Source organism: Bidens hawaiensis, unplaced genomic scaffold (assembly GCF_021521415.1).
Source record: "Bidens hawaiensis isolate Kalapana, Puna unplaced genomic scaffold, B.hawaiensis_p1.1 tig00023430_1, whole genome shotgun sequence".
In the NCBI taxonomy this organism is placed as follows: domain Eukaryota; kingdom Viridiplantae; phylum Streptophyta; class Magnoliopsida; order Asterales; family Asteraceae; genus Bidens; species Bidens hawaiensis.
The window spans coordinates 7,770-29,509 of record NW_027493683.1 but is presented as its reverse complement, the minus strand read 5'-3'; the positions used below and the strand labels follow the sequence as shown (position 1 = coordinate 29,509).

The 21,740-nt window shown below is 33.6% G+C and overlaps 1 protein-coding gene across 1 annotated transcript; it reads left to right on the top strand.

Annotated features, from left to right (window-relative positions):
- The first annotated feature begins 220 nt into the window (after positions 1-220).
- On the top strand, positions 221-3,722 carry LOC143567578 (trans-cinnamate 4-monooxygenase). Its single transcript, XM_077053968.1, has 4 exons — positions 221-520; positions 1,241-1,743; positions 1,889-2,022; positions 3,059-3,722. Exons 1-4 carry the CDS (start codon positions 239-241, stop codon positions 3,655-3,657), a joined length of 1,518 nt encoding a protein of 505 aa, XP_076910083.1. The 5' UTR covers positions 221-238; the 3' UTR covers positions 3,658-3,722.
- The last annotated feature ends 18,018 nt before the right edge of the window (positions 3,723-21,740 follow it).

The following is a 21,740-nucleotide window of genomic DNA, read 5'->3' as shown; positions in this document are numbered from 1 at the left end:
AACAATTCAAAATTTTTTAGCTGCTTTAAAAAAAATATTTATGGGGAAAAGGAATTTATATGATTAGATTTACCGTCAAACCTGGCTAACGCCGTTACCTACTTGCCGTCTGACCAACTCCACAAGTCCACCTAACCCCATCCGTCATCACCTATAAAACTTTCCATTAACATCGACAAAACTCCAAACTTACTAAAAATAAAATATATATAATCAATTCCGGCCACCGGAATCCGCCATGGATCTTCTGCTTGTAGAGAAGACCCTAATTGCCTTGTTTGCAGCCATTATCGGCGCAATCATTGTCTCCAAGTTACGTGGTAAGAAGTTTAAGCTTCCTCCGGGACCCATTCCGGTCCCAATTTTCGGTAATTGGCTCCAAGTTGGTGATGATCTTAACCACCGGAACTTAACCGAGCTTGCGAAGAAGTTCGGGGAGATTTTTCTCCTCCGAATGGGTCAGCGTAACCTTGTCGTTGTGTCATCACCAGAGCTCGCCAAAGACGTGCTCCACACTCAGGTAAAGAAAACACAATCAAATACTATCGTAAAATATATTATTATAAAGAAAACTTAATAATAATAATAATAATAATAATAATAATAATATATCAAAAGTAATAATCCTGGGAATACGTATAGTGGGTTAGCCCGATAGCGACCGGCTACATATTATCAGCTTCACGCCTATGGGATTATTTCGTCGTAGGCGTATAGGTTGAGCTCCTTTGGGCGCTATTCGGAGTACTCGCCGAATAAAAAGAGTCAAATCAAACGTACCCGATTGAATCTGTTTCATTGGTGGCTATGCACATCAAGAACCTGAATCAACTAATTCATCCAATTATTGTTTTCTTCGCCAAAATCTTCGGGTTCTGCTACCCGATTTTCTTAGCCGAACCATTGGCGGCTATGGGTGTGGGGCCGCAACTTTTTTCAACCAGTTAAGCCACCAAACTCACAATTTTATTTAAAAGAAATAAAAAATAATTATGTTTTAATTAAATTGTTACATGTTTTTATTTAAAATTCAATAATTTTATTTTTTAATTAAACCACTACACATTTGTCTAATTGGTCTAATAATTTGTATACTCTCTAATAACCATAGGGAGTCAAGTTTGGATCTCGAACACGTAACGTCGTGTTCGATATCTTCACTGGAAAAGGATAAGACGTTAGTTTTTAATAGTTAAATCACTACACGGTCTAATCGTGTAACGTGTACTATTAACAACAGGGAGTCGAGTTCGGATCTCGAACACGTAACGTCGTGTTCGATATCTTCACCGGAAAAGGACAGGACATGGTGTTCACTGTCTACGGCGAACACTGGCGCAAAATGCGACGGATCATGACCGTGCCGTTCTTCACAAACAAAGTTGTTCAACAATACCGGTACGGGTGGGAGGCCGAGGCCGCAGCCGTAGTGGAGGATGTGAAGAAGAATCCAGCAGCAGCGACCGAAGGTATTGTGATCCGGAGACGGTTGCAGCTCATGATGTACAACAATATGTTCAGAATCATGTTCGATAGACGGTTCGAAAGCGAAGACGATCCTTTGTTTTTGAAACTCAAGGCGTTGAATGGCGAACGCAGCCGATTAGCGCAGAGCTTCGAGTATAATTATGGTGATTTTATTCCGATTTTGAGGCCGTTTTTGAGAAACTATTTGAAATTGTGTAAGGAAGTTAAGGATAAGAGGATTCAGCTCTTTAAAGACTACTTTGTTGATGAAAGGAAGTAAGTATTCCTGTTTTATTTATGGGTCGGTTTGTTTTGATGTATTTAGATAGTTTTTTATAATATAGCTGTCGTTATAGAAAAACAGTATCTAGATTTGAATAATTCAATTAAGTAATTCGGGTTTTGTTTTTCGCGAAAACAGGAAGATTGTGAGCACGAAGAAGATGGACAACAACCAGTTGAAATGTGCTATTGATCATATTCTTGAAGCTAAGGAGAAGGGTGAGATCAATGAAGACAATGTTCTTTACATTGTTGAAAACATCAATGTTGCAGGTATGCAGTTTATAGCAATTAACATTTTAATAGGATAACTATCATGATGCTTATAAGTCAAGAAATGAATGCTCTAAAATTAAATGTTATTTTCATACTTTAAAGTTTCAACTACCCAATTTTTAAAACTAATATATCATGAATAAGCTTTAATTTTCACTTAACAAGATGCAATTTTTATAAAGAAAAATCACTAAAATGTAGGGATGAGCCTCAATTTCCCGATCACGAATTTTTAAAAAACTTGATACATGTACCAGTACCAGAAATGCATTTAATAATATAGCCATTAACTTTTTTGTTAATTATAGTACACATGTAATTACGCAAAAGTTGAAGTGCTTTTGATCAATGTCTAGACACAAAAGTAGTTCATATGGCCATATGGGTCAAGTGGCGCAATAGTGGCAATATTTTTGTGTCTAATCCACGTAATAGCCGTAGTGTTTTTGAGTTGGTGAGTTTAGCTCAAAGTGGTTCATTATCTAGTATTAATTTGATTTTTACTTTATTAAAAGGTTTTGTGACAATATACATTTCATAAAATTATGTATTAATGTCTATTTTGTTAATATATTTAGTATGAATATTCTCATGAGTGTCCTTTATTCAAATCTTACCAACTCCGATCGTTGGTATTAAATTGACAAAAGCAACAATTAATTTTTATATTTTTTATTTTACCTTTTTAGAAAAATAAAAGGCAATAAAGTTCATGGTTAGAAAGCAAGGTACGACTTTGTTTCCTTGTTTTTTTTTCCTTTTCTTCTTAATATATAATAAATGCAGAAAATGACTTGCATCTATGTATTTGTTTATGACAATCGGTGTTGCACCTACCATGACTGGAAATTAATGTCATGTGCAACGAACCTCCTAGCACCCAAATAAAATATTTAAATAATTCAGCATCAATATTGGATCTTGTTTGACTATTTTAATTTAATTTCATGTTAACATATATTAAATTAAAAACTGAAATTCTGTTCTTGAATTTAAATATACGATATTCACTTAACTATTTTTTTTTAAATAGCAATCGAAACAACTCTTTGGTCGATCGAATGGGGAATTACGGAGCTCGTGAACCATCCCGAGATCCAAGCCAAGCTCAGACACGAGCTTGACACCAAGCTTGGACCCGGTGTCCAAATCACCGAGCCTGATATCCAAAACCTCCCATACCTCCAAGCCGTGATCAAGGAAACCCTCCGTCTCCGTATGGCTATCCCACTTCTTGTCCCGCACATGAACCTCCACGACGCTAAGCTCGGTGGGTATGACATCCCGGCTGAAAGCAAGATCTTGGTCAACGCGTGGTGGCTAGCCAACAACCCTGACCAATGGAAGAAACCCGAGGAGTTTAGGCCTGAGAGGTTCTTGGAAGAGGAAGCAAAGGTTGAGGCTAACGGGAATGACTTTAGGTATTTACCGTTTGGAGTCGGGAGAAGGAGTTGCCCCGGGATTATCCTTGCATTGCCGATACTTGGTATTACTATTGGGCGTTTGGTGCAGAATTTCGAGTTGTTGCCACCAGCGGGACAGTCTAAGATCGATACCGAAGAGAAAGGTGGACAGTTCAGTTTGCATATCTTGAAACACTCTACTATTGTAGCTAAACCAAGATCGTTTTAAGGATTTTTAGTATGTGTTTTTTTATTGTTATTGTTAACCAAGTCTTGTTGATGGTGTTGTGTGATTTAAACTTTTTAAAGATTTTGAATTTGTTTTGTACTTTTGTATATCGTCACGTTTTACTAATAATTCACACTTTGTTTCATACTTAGCTTCTCTAACCCCCGGGGCCACCTTTTAAAAGTCATTTAACATCAACAACTGCCATCATAAACAGTGGCGGATCTTAAACAACTAGTATGGATGGGTTAAAAGTCACAAAACACAAATTTTTTTCCTAATTCTAAGTTTCGGATCGACAACCCGGTTCAGGTCGGGTCAAAAAATCAAAACTCTATATTCAAGGGGTGTTTGGGATTCCTTATTTTTACCTCCGTAACACTTATGGAAAAGTCATAAGTTACAACCTTGTAACTTATGAAAATTTTCCTTTCACATATTAAGCAAACCTAAAAACCTTTTTAACTTTTTAATAAGTGATAAGGAGGCAAAGATAAGGAATCCTAAACACCCCTTCAATATTCAACCAAAACACTGATTCAATCATTCAACTTATTATTCTTACACATAAAAAACAATTTTTTAAGCAAACAAACACAAGATGCGATGGGAAAGACGAGTATCTGCAAAAGATAAGATGCGAAAGGAAAGATGAGTACCTCAAAGCTCAAGTTCAAATTCAAAAACCGAATTCACATAATCAAACCATAAATATTCCTAATTCATGAAGGAGACCAAATTCAAGCACTAATTCTTTCAATATTTGCGTACCCTAGCATACCAAATCGAAAATAAAAATGATGAACTTGTTGCTTCCCTAATGTTTGAATTGTGATATGTGAGCACTCATGACTCGACCCTGGTCTAGTGGTCTAAGTCTTTTTCGAACGCTTTCTTCTGCTTATGTTTGATTTCATTTTTCACACCTTAGCTTAGATAAAAACTCTTTTGTTTTGGTTGTTTGATTAGGGTTGGGAGTGTGGACTTATTTCTGTTTTTTTTAAATAATTTGGGCTTGGCCTTTTTTGTTTAAAAAAAATTGGGCGTATGAGACTTTCTTTACGTTTATTAGGTAAATGGTTTCTCATTCTTCGGCTTTAATAAATTTTTTTAAAGAAAAATCAAGTGTGGGTCGGACACAAATAATATAGATGGGCCGGACTCAATATATATAATGTTCTTTTTTTTTACTTTCTGAAAAAAATTTACTCTACTAAATGAAAAGGCTGGATGGGCCGAGGCGCACCTTGACCCATTATATGATCCGCCCCTGATCATAAAGTAATTGTAATTGAAAAACTTTAAAAATAGTTTATATGAAATCTTAAGTGTGATAGAAAATATAACTGAAATATTAAATTGATTAAAATAGGTAAAACTTGAGATGATTTATTAAACTAGATAACAAAACTCATAATATGAAATAAAAGGTATTAATTTTATATAGAAAAACTTTAAAATTTATTTTTTAGGTGTCAAGAATTGTTGCTCTCCATGTGACCGGCTGAATAACATGGTGCACCAGCCAACGCATTATTAATTGGTTCTTATCTATGACTTTGCCCTCCACGACTCTACCAAACCTTATTTTTTATTAACTTCCGTTTCCCATAAATTGAATTTTATTTATATTTACATTTATTTATTCTTAATTAGTTGCATAAAAATCTAAATGAATAGTTTGAAATAAATCATATAAGAGCGTGCGGGGTACCCAGCTCGTTCCTCTCGAGCTCGCGTTGCTTGTCCTAGCACACCTTCCCCAACCCGAGTTTCTACATCGAGTTCAACTCCCGAATACATAATATTATAACTCCCGTGAAACTATGCTATTTAACTTTTCTTTTTCTTTATTACTTTAGTTTTTTTTTTCATTTATTTATTTATTTTTTTGTTATATAACTCTTTAGTTGTTTATAGGGGTGTTCAGGATAATTGAAAAATGAAAAAAATCGAAAACCGAATTGTATCCCTAATCGAAAAAATCGAATCCAAATTCAGAATTTGATTTTCGATTTGGTTGTAACTGAAAACAGAATTCAAAATTCGATTTCCAATTCGATATACGGATATATTTTTTTTATTTTTAAGCGATTAGTTCAATTTATTCGGTTAACTGAATTAATCGATTAAATATATAAATTGTATTAATTATATTTTATATATGGCCCGTTTTTTTAAAGCACATTTACAGTATCTAGCCCAATGTCCGTGTCCACAATTCTAAATCTTCTATATACTTATAAATTATAATCATTAATCAGTTGTCGACTCATCGACAGTTCCATGTTTTATTGTGACCTTTAACTTTTGGTTTTGATTGTTCGGATCCGAAACACAAACAAAAATTAAATTCAAGCCAAATTGTTTTTTCGATGAATTCGATTAATAAGGTTTGAATCGATTTGTTTGTTTTTAACCGAACCGAATCGAATTTGGTTCGATTACGGTTCGGTTTTCCCCTTTTTGAATTTGGTTAGGTTTGATTTTTGATTAGGGGTACAAAATTTCATAACCGAACAAATCAAATAAATCGTTAACCTAATCGTTGAACACCCCTGGCTGTTTACTTGTTTAAAACTTATCAATGAATTAAAAAGGTTGAATTTCAACTAGTTATATTTAACCTTTTGTTTGGGTTAATTAATTGTTTTCTTTTATCAGATCTACTTGGTTTTTCTTCTTCTTCTTTTTCTTTTTCTTCTTTTGTTTTTGTTTTTGTTTTTGTTTTTGTTTTTTTTATTTTTGTGATGAAGTCGCTCCCGATGATATCATTCAGTGTTGGGAAATCTAGAAAAAAAAACATTTTAGACTACGATTAGATCTCATGGCACACATTACTAACCTGCCAAACTTGAACATCTCCGACTATTTGTTATATTATTTTACTTTGTTTTTAATTTTAGCTAATTTAGTTGTTTTAATTTAATTACTGATAAATATTTATACTTTTTTTTTCTTTTTTACTCTAGTATCTTGCAAGTGTTTAGCTTTAAGTCTTTAACTACGTCTAACGGTCTGCTAATTAAAAATTTTAAAAATCACGTGAAGATGTTCCGTTACTTTAATTTGTTGGTCAATGGTTAAGCAAATCTATACCGAACCTACCTTGTCAACCTTGGGTGATTTTAGTATTTTACTACTAAGCTCAGTAGGTTTTAAAGTTTCGTATGCACTAACTATTTAAGTTTATCTAATTCCAACTTCCAAGTTTGTATGTAGAAAATATATATGCATGCAATATTCTCTATGAAGTAGATTGTTGAGTTGAATCTGTTTAAAGTTTCAACCTTCTATTTTAATCCGCTTTAACTACTTTCACATTTTTAATTTAATAGCAACTAACCTTTAAACATGGAAATAAGAAACATGACATGACGTTAATAACAACTAACCTTTAAACATAGGAATAAGAAATACGATATGACGTAAGACTTATATTTGTCAACTGAATTCTCAAATAATATGATTAAACCATTTAAAATAGATCAAACTACATATAATTTTCATATACGTTTTTCATATTATAGATTTGCTATTGGGAAAATTCTCAAAATAGTCAGTTCTAGATAAAGAAGTCCCATTTAGCTCTTTTTTCCTTTAAAATCTTTTATAATTTGAACTGTCAAGATGCTTTGGGAAAAGAAAAAAATAAAGACGAGATTTCGAAAAAAAATCAGATAAAAGACGAGATTTGGGGAAATAATGCTATGTAAGTCCAGATTATTTGTAATCTTGGAGCAAAAGTTCAAATTTTTCAAAAACTGTTTTTTTATGTTTCCTAAATTTCCCGTCCAAATTATTAAATTCTTGAAAAATTATATTTTTTACAATTATACCCTTGAACCACCACCACCTTGATCCACCACCACCACCACTTTGAACCACCACCATCACCGACGCCGTCGGGCCCACCCCATCACCACCACCGTCACTACCGAATGCACTGTATAATAATTCTGTCAACGGCACACTCTCCGGCGGAGACCTGACCACGTGTCGGAATCTCGAGCATTTGAATCTCGGCCAGAATTTGCTCACCGGCGAGCTTCCGGCGAGGTTATCCGAGCTTCCGGAGCTGAAATATTTGGATTTAACCGGAAACAACTTCTCCGGCGACATTCCGGCGAGCTTTGGGATGTATCCAATGGCTCCGATTGTGATGAGTCATCCAGTTTCGGTGACTGTGGACAGCTGTGAAACTCCGATGACGGTTACGGCGATGAGAGATCGAAGGCGAGGCATAAGATACTTAAAAACAGTTATAAATGGCTTTTGGAGTCAAATTATTGGTAAACTCGTAAAGTTACTGACAATTAGATGTGAGTGTGATGGTGGTCGTGGTGGTGGTGGTTCAAGTGGGTGACGTTGGTTTAGGGGTATAATTGTAAAAAATATAATTTTCTAAGAATTTAATAATTTGAACGGGAAAGGTAGGAAACATAAAAAACAGTCTCTCAAGACGGTTTTTTTGAGTAAAAAAGTTTTTGAAAAATTTGAACTTTTACTCTAAGATTACAAATAATTTGGACTTGCACGATATTATTTCCCCAAATCTCGTGTTTTACCTGACTTTATTTCAAAATCTTGTTTTTATTTTTTTTTTCCCAAAGCATCTTAACAATCCAAATTATAAAAGATTTTGAAGAAAAATGTACTAAAATAAGACCTCTTTATCTAAAAAGGGCTATTATGGGAATTTTCCCTTTGCTCTTTACATGTGAATATTTACAGCTTTAACACTAGCTGACATTAGAAATGATTGACTGATTGTTAAGTTACGAGATGTTATTTTACCTTTTCCGCTACAAAATAAATTTAAAAAAACTAAAATTATAAATAACTTCAACTCCTTTCCCCCTGTCACAGCCTGTAATCGACTCTTCTACAACCTAAGGTAGTAAAGTTATAAACATCCATCACCATCGTCCTAGGTTCTACTTTGAGATCGACTTTGCAAGGTGACTATTCCAAAACAAATAAATTTAATAATAGCAGGTAACTAGAAGGTGAAGATTAAGATTGACTTTGCAACCTGTAGCTCTCATCCGTACAAGAGTAGGCAACTCCAAAATCTTCATCGCCAATTCATCACGCCCCTTAGACTCATCGCTATGAGGGCGCGGAAGGGGGAAGGGTGGAGAGGACGATGGGCGCGGTGAGGGGTGAGGTGGGGGGCCTACCACCAACGACCAACTTTTTTGACTGTTAAAAAAAAAATTAAAATTAATATTTCTATATAAATTCAAACATTTTTCTCAATTTTACTCAAACAACTTTCATATTCACACCAAATTTAACCATCTTCACATCAAATTTAACCATCTTCACAACATTCATCTTCAAACCAAATCATGAATCCTAACCCGAACCCGAACCCGAACCCGAACCCGAACCCGAACACGAACACGAGCTCAAGCTCAACACCGAACCCAAACCCGAACCCGAATCAAAACCCATGGGATCCGAGTTGTATGTGGTGAGCTAGTTTGCTTGCAAATAACGTCGACCTTAGCAAACCTTTCTATGCAAACCAATAACAACCGACGATTCCTCCACCCATGCCATCGTTTACCCCCGATATGTTATTTCGGGCGCCAATGCGGTATACGTCCTCGCAAGTACCACAAACCCAAATACCCGAAACGCAAGTCCGGCGTCCAAAAAGAAGTCATAAAAAAATGAACCCGGGTGACGTTCGAACAACCGAAAAGGGCGAACGACAAATGCGGGAAGCCGACGAGGTAATGGCGTTAGCGTTAGCGTGGATCGACTCTTCTGAAGACTCGATTCAAGGTATATTATAAAAATATTTATATGTTTTCCATGTTATATTTTTTTGTTTACTAATATTAAGCTTTTATATGTATCAAAGGTGACGGCAAACATTCGCCGGAGTTTTGGATACAAATACGCACCAAGTTCTTTGCTTTAATGGGTCGAGGAGAGTATCACGGGAATGATTCCGTCTACAACAAATGGAAGTCGTTACGCACGATAATAACCAACTTCACAGCCGTTCACACTCGCATGCAGAACAACAGAAAAAGCGGCATGAGCGATGCCGATGTGTTGGAGGCCTGCTTAAAACAATACAAAGCCCTTTATAATAAAGATTTTAGCATGTTGGATGTTTGGAGACAATGCATAAGCTCGCCAAAGTGGCATACGGTCCCGACATCATCACCACCGCAACCGTCCAAACGGTCAAAGACAACATTTACTTCGGCCGATCAATCGCCGTCGCAGCCCATGTCCGATGGTCGTTGTCAAATTAATCTAAACGAGTTGGATCCGGAATTAATTTTTGACGAACCGGATGAGTTGCCACGGCCGTTAGGAAGAGATAAAGCCAAGGCGGCGGTTAGAGGTGGAGGATCTTCGTCCAGAACCACATCTTCTAAGAGTTCCGACACGAGCTCGCATCTTGAAAACTTGGAGCGGAGGCTAGCCAAGATTGCCAACATTAAAAAACAAAGACAGGAGGGCCTCATGAAGGTGCACAAAGAAAGAAAGGCGATGTTTGCGGAATACAAAGCGATCCACAAGGAGCGAACGAAACAAAAGGAACTCGAGCTCATCACAAAAGATCTATTGCATCTAGATCCTGTGTCGTGGGCGGTGATGGAAAAAAGAAGAGCAAAGATATTGGCCAAATATGCAAACGAGGACGAGGATGAGGACGACAACGACGACCATTAGTTATATTTTTATTTGTAGGATTTCTATTTTATTTGTAGGGTTTTTATTTTTATTTGTATTGGTTTTTTTATTTGTATGTTTTTTATTTTTATTTGTATTGGTTTTTTTTTGTTTTATAAAAAAAATAAAATAAAAAAGGTTGGGCTTCGAAGCCCCCTTACCATAGAGGGGCATTATGCACTGGGGCTTCAATGCCTCCAGTGCCTACGTGGCACTGTGGAGGGGCTTCGAAGCTCCCCACCATAGCATGCAGCCTTAATATGTAGTGGTGGCCTATAAAATGAGAAAGATTTTTGATACGTGGTGTCACGTCATCAGATTGGCTATTTTTATTTTTGAGGTGCAATGGTTTGTAGCCAAAAAATCCCACCCCCCCCCCCACCCACTTGTTTTATTATTATTTTCAACAAACAAACCGGCGACAAGCGTATGTCACCCCCCCATCACCGTTTTGTCGCCTGGGGGGGGGCAGTGTTGTTGCTCAAAATCGCCCAAAGTCCAGCCCTTTTCTTGCCCACTACGCATGGCCTTATACCCTAGACTACACATGTGGTCGGTTCGATGGACTATTTGAATTAGTAGTTCTTTTGTAATAAAAAAATAGAAAAGAAAACGAACAACCTATTCTTCCTCTTTTACTTGTAGGTGTACAACATGTTGGATTTGTTCGGGATTTAATCCCACAGAGTTGATAAATCTTTTAACTGTGATAATGAAAAATCATTTCAAGGAATTCAAGTGTAAATAGCAGGATGTACATGACAAAACCTCCTTAAAGTGTAACATTCGAAAACCCAACCCATTTTAAATATTTTGGCTTTGTTTATAAAAATATATATTTTTATATATATCTCAAGTTTCTTTTAATGTATTGTGTGTTCGTCGATTTTTGTGAATTCGTTAAATCGACCCGATTTATTGTTACGCGCTCATTATTAATCGTTAATATTATATTCACGATAATTTACCTTTAGCATCCGTTCGCTTTCTTTTCAATTATTTACTAAACGTAACTACAGGATTTAAAAATTTAAAACTGTAAAGATTTAAACGAATTGCAAACCATTCAAGTATAGTTCGAACAATATCAAAGCTCGGGATTCGATTCATAAATTACCTTCAATTTTCTAATCTTAAAGCATTCAAAGTACAAGGTTGGAATTGTAATTATATTTTAATTTGTGTCTTAATAAAACTTGAAAGGTGAAGGGCCAAAACTAAAACTTTAATTCAAAATATATTATTTTAATAATAAACACAACCCTCAGCCGCCACCATCTCCCCTTTTCGCGATTTTCCGGCAGCCCGGAATTCCGGCGACCCGCGGATCCAGTGAACCCCTTTCAACTCCTTAATTATCGCCGTTTGACCCGTTTATTTGATTTAACGACCATAGACTTTGATTATAAACCATAATCAACCCGTTAATTGAGTTATAACGACCATTTAATCTTCAATTAAATTGCGAACTCACCGGGATTTCATTAAAAGCCAATTACGAACATTCCATCGATATACTTTCCAATTGTCACTATAAACGGGACGGAAGTAATCATCTAAACTCGTCACAAACTCGTTATCCTCTAAAAAACTCTGTAAATCGTTAAAATCATCCGTCAAGAACTGTTGGTCTGGCCACCGTCTTCGTCGTCCATTCAAAACGATACCAGGTAATATTTACATGCTTTTGATTCATTGTAAACCACTAATCAAAACCCCTAACTTAATTGAACCGAACATGGAGCAGATTTACATATTCAAGATCTAGGGTTTATGTGAGGAAGAAGAGGAACCAGAAGTTTAGTATATATTGTTTTGTTTCTAAGATGTAACCAAATACCATCCTAGCTCGGCTAGTTAAGATCCGTGTACGTGAACCATAAACCCGGGTCAATGCATCAATTTTTGTGATTTTTTTTTGCTTAAAACCATTTTCTTTATTATAAAAATAAATAAATAAATAATAAAATAAAATAAAAATATTTCTTTAACTACATAAAATTTTTGTAAATTATAATTTATTATCTCCGACTAAAAACTAATTTCCATTTTGCTAAAACAGTAAAAATTATTTATATTTCCATTCATTGATTTTTAATCCGTTAAACGCTAATTAGTTAATTTCAAGTCGATAAACCTTAACTCGTTAAATCTTAAACCGTTAGCATATAATCCGTTAGCTTTTAATTTTAAACTTTAGTTCGTTGGCTTATAATCCGTTAAACCTTAGTTCGTTAACGTTAAAATTCGTTTGCTTTAAAATTCGTTGGTTCGGGATAAAACCCCTATTTAAAAATCCGTATAATGTAATATCATAACCTTCATATTAGCAATATTAAAATAATTCAAATCATTACAAATCCCGTTAAGCTTAAAAAATATATATTATAATACAAATGCCTTAAAATATTAAAATAATGCAATACTCCTAAAACCAAACCAATAATTAGCTTTAATATCCCGTTAGTTTGGTCTTTAAATCTTTGTATTTATTCTCGTTTATAGTTCGAGAAGTTCAATCGTTTGGATCCTTTAACACATTTTTGGTTGCTTCGGTCTCGTTATCGTGCCTTCGGTTTATATTGCAATATTTATCTTCGATTTCGAGATGAGTTTTTCACCACCCCTTTTTAATGTTTTAATGTTTTGGGGTAGCATATATATCCTTATAAAATTCAAGCATTGTTTCTTCTATTACAAAACTACAATTCGTATATGGACTTGTGTGCTAGTTGTATTACTTGCACGAATATTACTTGCACGCTTGGGAAGCCTCATTAAGTATGATCATACGCCCCCCTTTGCACTCCAGTCCATTTGCATCGAGTGGAAAAGGGCCTCATTATCCAAGTACGTTGGTTGTTACCAATTAGAAAGGACCTTACTTGCGCGATTACCCAAGTACGTTGGTTGTTACTAACTGGAAAGGGCTTACTTGCTCGTTTATCACATGTCTATGAATTGTATGGTTTTTATGTACGTATTTAAACTGTGGAAACTCACTAGCTATATTTATAGCTGACATTTATTTTATACATATGTTACAGGTACCGTGATTAGGGGATGAAACATGGGAAGGCACTTAGATTACTTAGGGTATTTAAATAAAAGAACTATTGTTATGGTTATGTTTTGGTTTGAACTTGTATTGTTACTTTTGAACTTGTGTTACTTGGCTTATTAATGAATTAATGTTATTATGGTCACCAAATAGTGTCACGTGTGTTTGAACAATCTGTACGTCACACTCGGGCGTTTCCGCTTAAGCCGGGGTGTTACATAAAGTATCAACTAATGAGGGAAAGTAAGATTGCTAAACGTTTACAAAGCGTCACAACACAAAACCTTCACAACTCACATTAAAAATATATTAAAACTAGGTTTTATCCCCCGGATTACGGGGGTGTTTTCATTTTTTGTTTCTAATGCTTATATATTTTTTGGATTTTAATTTTATTTATTAAAAGAAAGTTAATAATATACTTAGGGTTTGATAATAAAAGGGTTTAGCAAATAAATGAGATATTATAACCCGTCTAAAAGCTATATGGGTTTAGTGAGACCCATGACCCGCTTATTTTTTTTTTCACTATAAAATTGTTTCTTAATATAAATAATATATTTAAAAAAATGGATATTAATTTTTAGTATATCCCTATTTTTATTGAATTTTCATATCAAATATTTGGTGAAATTAATTTTTAATATTATGAGATGTTATAACCCGTTTAAGGGTTATCTGGGTTTGGTGAAACCTAAACTCGTGAATTCGGATCAAATGAATGAGAAACCTTCATTTATAAATAAAACAATCTGATGGCTTGAGATAATGTAGAAAACGACCAAAGAACTTTTAAATGTTTTGTTTATATATATTTAAGATAATATTAATACATATAGGTGTATGAGTGTGATGTGAGTGGGCCCCGCACCGTGACGCCAGTTACAGATTTGGATACGGAACTAGGTTGTCTGAAATTCACAACGCATCCATATATTTATTTTAAATATTTATTATCTATATACCCGTTGATACAGCGACCGATCCTTTCTTTCCGTTATCGATGCTAGCCTTCACCTTCTAGTTACTATGATCATGACCATAGAATACGTCCTCTAGCTATGAAATGGATAATAACAAATACAATACACATAAATCTATAGTCTAATACACCTTAATTGCACCTCAATTGTATGGATGAATTGTGAGACTCGAGCTTAGATCTAGACATTCATATGTGTATAAGATCGTCTATACCGTGCATTAACAAGCTTTTAAATTGTGTTTTGGTTTTTGATGTTCCATCTTCCCAGACTCAATAGTAGCGATCATCCACGTGCTGAGAGTAAGCAATAGGAAAAAAAATCAATTTTGATATTTTAAACTTAAGATGAAATCGGGAGAAATCGCTTTTAAAACAATTCAGAGTTGATATTTAAGACACTTGTATTGATATTGTGTTAAATAGGGTTCTAAACCAATCCTACACTTTTAATCCAAGTTCAAATCCATCTACAAGTTAATATTTAATGTATTCTAGTATCTAATGAAAGAAATCGATTATATTTAATTGTTGTTTGATATCATGCTATTGCATATGCAAGTTTACTTTGAATCTTTAATTGTTGTTTGATTAGATCAGTTTAATATCTAGTTGTTTCTTTGATATACCAATTTGATTAGTCCATTGACATCTTATCTTATTATACTATTAAAGTAATAAAAGGTTTTACATTGCATTCAACTAGCATATCCACACAGGCTTTTAAATCATCAATTTTTCATTTATATAATTTTCACATATTAACTTGAACATTAATTTTAAACATTAACTAAAAATTTTAAAATAAATGGTTATAATCATCATTTATTAAGTAATAAAGACAATTAATTGTTTTCATTGTTATTTTTTTAAATTTTGAGATTTTGTTACTTTTTTTTTGAATTTTGGGAAATTATTTATGAATGTTTGGATTGAAATGGTGGCTTAAGTCACAAGGTTTGAATTATATTGTTGCTTTATTAAATGCGCGGTTTAATAAAATTATAATTATATCTCATTGTTATATTCATATTTTTAACATTCTTTATGTTGTGTACTTAAATGTTTTATAATTTCAATAAAAATAGTTTTCATAACACACAACTTATGTTACAACATTTACATGTTTACTCTTCATAGTTCACAACATATGACTTCAATATATAAAGTTTTAATTAATATGACTTTTTTGTTTTATGGCATAATTTAGAAATATGTGACGTGACTTAAATTATGTTTTAAATTGTTACTTTTCTCTATTTGTCTTTGTATTTTAGATTCTTTTAATTAAAACAACAATACGATACATTATAATAATAATAGACTACCTGAGGTTTACAACTCATTAAAATGTATAACACACACATATATAAAAAGTTTTATATATTTTTCATCCATATGTAACACGGGATATAACCTAGTAGCCATTAAAATAGTTAATTGCTATTTCATTGTTATAGTTAATTGCTATTTCATTGTTATTAAATTGTTCCAACAATTTGATTAGTTCAAAATCCCAAAAGAACTTTTTAGTTGTTTGATTAGTCAAACCAAATTATAAATGCTATTAGTACGAATAATTTGTTTTTTTTAAATTACTTCTCATCTTACTATCTTATATTAATATAATATTAAAGCAATACACGGTTTTTACATGGCATTCAACTAACATGTCAACATAGGCTTCTAACTCATCAATTTTCCATGTATATAATTTTCACATGTTAATTTGAACATTAATTTTAAACATTAACTCTTAAGTTGAAGATGATTTTAGAGTAAATGATTATAATCATCATTTATTGAGTAATAAAGACAATTAATTGTTTTTATTGTTATTTTTTTAAATTTTGAGATTTTGTTACTTTTTTTTGGATTTTGAGAAATTATTATGAACGTTTGGACTAGATGTATGGATTAAAATGGTGGTTTAAGTCACGAGGTTTGGATAATATTGTTGCTTTATTAAACGTGCGGTATAATAAAAATTATAATTATGTCTCATTGTTATATTCATATTTTTAACATTCCTTTTGTTGTGTACTTAAATGTTTTATAATTTCATAAAAATAGTTTTCATAACACACAACTTATGTTACAACATTTACATGTTTACTCTTCATAGTTCACAACATATGACTTCAATAGATAAAGTTTTAATTAATATGACTTTTTTGTTTTATGGCATAATTTAGAAATATGTGACGTGACTTAAATTATGTTTTAAATTGTTACTTTTCTCTATTTGTATTTGTATTTTGGATTCTTTTAATTAAAATAACAATGTGATACCTTGTAATAATAATAATAGATTATCTGACGTTTACAACTCATTAAAATATATATAACACACACACACACATATAAAGTTTTATATATTTTCTGTCTGTGTTTAACACGGGATCTAACCTAGTAGCCGTTAAAATAGTTGTTATTCCATTGTTATAGTTAATTGCTATTTCATTGTTATAAAATTGTTCCAACAATTTGATTAGTTTAAAATCCCAAAGGATTTTTTTAGTTGTTTGATTAGTCAACCCAAATTATAAATGCTATTAGTACTAACAATTTAATTTTTTTTTTAAATATTACTTCTCACTGATACATAATACCCATTGGGTAATCTGATACATGTTTGATATTGGGGGTTATATTGTATAACGCATAATTTTACAATCGAGTATGTAATTAAGATTATTATTACCCATTCCTTTGTCATCTCTTTGTGTCCCGAGTCTAATTTTGTGAGAGAAACGAATGAAATTGGAAAGAAGCCATAACTTATGTTTTACAGTTTTTTTAGTGATAAAAATGAGGGGAAATTAGAAAAACCGTTGCCTATTTTCATCCTTTCAATTTGAAGAGATTTGAAGAAAAATGATTGTTATCACAAAATCATTTGATTTCTTTTAATTTTTTTGAACTCAAGAGCACGATAATAATTATATCTTTTCATTTTTTTTTCATTTTTTTCTCTTCTTAGTTCTTTTCCTATTGCTCTATTTTCCTTACTAAACTCGTGAACACGTAGGGATGACAAATGAAACCCAAAACCAATTAAAAAAACCCAAAACTCGAAATATTTGGGATGGGTAACACCGGTCTCATTGGGATATGGGACGTGTTTGAGATTACCTCATAAATTTTTCATGGGATTGGGACATGTATAGGATTTGGAATATGTTAGATTACCTGATGCAATTACCCGATAGTCTCGTTTACCCAATTATATTCCCGGGTAACCCAATTACCCGTTTACCTGAGGATATGGTTGATGATAGGACCTCTTGGAGACGTATAATTATGATTAAGGACTTAGCAAGAAGATATAGTTTTGGCTAGAAATATGTTTTAGCGTCATAACCTTACGTACTTAGTATTATTATTGTTATTAATATTACTATTATTATTGTTATTATTTATTCTTATTTTATTATAGTTATTTATTTATTATCCTTTCACATTCTTTGGTTAGTACTAAATAATAAATATCCTAATATTAGGGGTGTGCATAATTGGGTTTGGACCGAAAAACCCGAAGAACCGGCACGAACAAACCCGATCCTGAACCGACCCTAATTTTAGGGTATTAAAATTGGTCTTTAAAATCTAGTCAGATAGGTTTCGGGTCCGTTCGGTCTTTTGCCCGTGCAAATATAAAAAAAAACCGAAGACCGATATTATTATTCCTAAAAAATTGCAACATGGGATCATGGGCCATATAACCCTAAAAAACCCATGCCCCTGTAACGTGTAAAATCAAATTTAACCTTCTATTGCAATCTGTTCAATCATTCGAATTTTGGGTCTCCATTATATCAAAATCAAACTTGCTAGTGCATCAAATAATCATGTAACAACATTAATCGATCAAACATACAATTACCAAGGAAGTTCATTCAGTCAATTCATCAAACAATTGGTGGGTAAAATGAATCAAACGATAAACCTAAGCTTTTACTAATCAATTAGCCCCCAAAATTGAGCAATCGAATTATATTGATCAACTAAATAGAAGATTCATGGACCTCATTGAACATACACTTCAAAATTACACTGAATGAAAATCGAGCACGAAAACAATTGCAATAAAAACATGAAAACTTACTGTATTGTTTGTGGATTAATTTGTTAATCGTTCATAAGATGAATTTGAATCGTATTCAATCGTTTCCTGCATGGTTTAGACCGTATCATACCCTGCCATTTTGCCCTTTGGAAGATGGAATATCAGTCTCGGTAATATGCTATAAAACCGATGGGCCGACCACAGGTAAGACCGAACCCGATTTCCCCAACTGGTCCAGTATTCGATCTTCACAATCCAGATGTGTCGGTCCTCGGGTCGGGTCGGGTCGAGTTTTGTACTCTGTGCACCCCTGCCTAATATTTCTGTCTTTTCTTCTTTTAATCTTTAATGTTTGTTTTGGAGGCAGAGGTTCCGCTAGAAGCAATATCTCTATTCTTTGGGATAGATCGTACTGATAGCTTTTGTTATTTGTGGGATTACTAGGCATGGCAGCTATTGTTGTATACTCGAGTAACCCGACATATATTATACCTTAAAATTATTATTATTTATTTATTTTTGATGATATTGTTTGTTTATTTTTGGTAGATTTGAATATATCATATGAAACTTGGAGCATTACTTATTTGCCAAACCATTTTACAACTTATTTGTCGTAACTGATTAATAGCCAACAACCATTTTTAGCGACTATTTAAATGGCTATAACTTGTTAAAACCCGATAGATACTCGATGGGTTTTCAATTAGTGTCGAAGCCTGTGTTGAGTCATAGAGGTGACCGGACCCAATACCTAAAAATATTTTCGAACGAAATCGCGAAAATCACCCTACGAAGCGAAAAAACAGAGGTGACCGCAGACACCATGCCCCCCTTGTAAGCTTCACCCATGTTTCCGATACCCGATGGATATTTTTAATAAACTAAAGAGTATACAAGACACCAATGAGTTTGCCCGATACCCGACAATTTTAGAATGAGCTTTACTAATAGCTTTCCCAAACCGACCCATTACCATCCCTGAACACGTTGCATAGCAAGATAGTTTTCAACTGGACCTAAAATCTCATTTGGGCTTTAGTATGTAACGCCATTAGGGCTGTCCAAACCGCTCGACGCTCGAACTCGCTCGCCGCTCGCTCGCAATTTGCTCGGAAAATGCTCGCTCGTTTTTTTGCTCGATTGTAAACGAGCCGCTCTGCTCGGTTCGGTTTGTAAACGAGCCAAGCAACGAGCAAAGGTCTGCTCGGTTCGGTTTGGCTCGAATATTTTAATTTATTTTATATATAATTATATATGAACAAATATATAAATATATAGACAAAACACATAAAATATAAGTATACAATTTTTTAAACCCTTTTAAATTTTTCCTATTCCGTCAATTTTATAGTTTTATTAGTTCGATTCAAGTTTTCAGAATACTAAAAGTTTGTTTACATGTTCATTATATCTCACATCAAACTTTTTTCTTCTAAAAATTTACAACCTATTATACGTTTTTCTAAAAGCTACTAATTTGTTTACAAAATATATTATTTACAGCCTTCAAACTTGTTTCTTATTGAAAATTTTAAAGTGAAAAAAAATTTAAAAAATGCTCGAAATCGCTCGATGTTCGATCGAAAAATGCTCGGTTCAATTTTGGCTCGTTTCGTTTTTCGCTCGGTTCGAATTTCAGCCGTTTGGTTCAGTTCGGTTGTAAAAGAGCCAAACAACGAACAAGCCTTCGCTCGGTTCAGTAGCTCGTGAACAGCCCTAAATGCCATCAAAACTTTTTAGACTAAGAAGAAAAGGAAACAAAACGGATCACTCACATCGCTTTTTAATTATATTCTAAACGATTCAAATTTGCCACCAAAATTAAAATCCTGCACACTCGTCGTTCTGCACATCTCTCTAACCTAATCGATCGATCGAACTGCTATTTTGTGTACGTAACTTCTCCATTCTCCAATTAACGATCTCAGCATCTGTAGTTTCATCAAATTAAGAACACTGTTGATTATTAGGTCATTCTATGGATCTTCGATCGTATAATTCACACATTTAGGTTTAAGTTGACAAGTGTAATTGATTTTGTAAGCATTCATCCAATTGATCTTCGATTGTAGTTTCACGCCTTGTAATTGATTTTGAAAGCTGATGTGTGCATTAGGTTTAGGTTTGATTACTATTTTAGGTTTAGTTGCTTTTGAATTGATAAGTTGTCGATGCTTAGTTAACGAAAACAAATTCTCAGATACTTTGCCTTTTACGATGACGAATAAATGTTGAGAGTCGAATTTTGGTTACAGGATTCTATACATTTTCATCTGCTAGGGTTTGTTTTCAGTTCTAACTATAGAAGGATTTGGAATAGAGTAACATAAGGCAACCATCGGAAGTCTGAAGTAATCAATACATTTTATCATTTTAATGCAGCTCCTTGAATATGATATGGTTAACTTGGCTTTTATTTTTCTTGCATTTTTGTTGTTTTAGATGTGTGAATTGGCATAAGACTTCATCTTTACATTGAACAATGCTACAATGGATGGGAGGATCAAGGCGGAAAGTCACGACTGTAAGTGTGCCAACACATCACTTTTTCTTGTAGCGTTGTCGATTTTCTGTTAGTAAACCAATTAGCAACTGTACCTTGTGGTTCAACATGGATCAATTCTTTTGCTTGATAATTGTAGTAAGCTTGATCTTGTGGCTGCAAAAAGAAGGATATACATTACTATATGCGTGTGTGTATATATCACTGCCAAAAATAAGTTAGTATGGCAAACGCTGAACTGGGATTTATGTACCGTTTCAAGAGCTTTAATCCTTTAACGTACTGCTAATTATATAGTTTATGTAAATAATTGATAATATAAATATTTTTAAAGCTGATGCAGTATGCTTTTGATATTGTAATTGTTCATGTAAGCTCATGTTTCATTTCCGTGGGTTGCAACTAATTTTTTTTTTCTGTCCTGAAATGCTCCGGCTGTGCTTAAATGAGGGAATTTTCAGTCAAGCAAGTCAACACAAAAGAGGTACGTTATGCCTTTCATTTGGTTCTATTATGAGTTGGATACCCTCAAAAGAGAGATTGCGGGCTAGTTAATTGCGAAGTAATTCATCTTTGGCACACCAATGGTTCTTACCTTTAACCTACCAGGCAAAAACAATACTTTGAACAAAGAAAACGACAGCAGCAACAGCAAGAGCATAATACAAATGGTTCAGAGCGCTATACTGACAAAAAGGTTCAATACACACAAGGCTATGAAAATAATAGATCCCTTGATGTTCTCAGTCTGCTAAACTTGACA

Excerpts from the sequence above, each read along its gene's own strand:
- LOC143567578 (XM_077053968.1), top strand. The coding sequence starts at position 239 with ATGGATCTTCTGCTTGTAGAGAAGACCCTAATTGCCTTGTTTGCAGCC. Across the intron at positions 521-1,240 it reads AAGACGTGCTCCACACTCAG|GGAGTCGAGTTCGGATCTCG; the intron begins GTAAAGAAAACA and ends TATTAACAACAG. Across the intron at positions 1,744-1,888 it reads TACTTTGTTGATGAAAGGAA|GAAGATTGTGAGCACGAAGA; the intron begins GTAAGTATTCCT and ends TCGCGAAAACAG.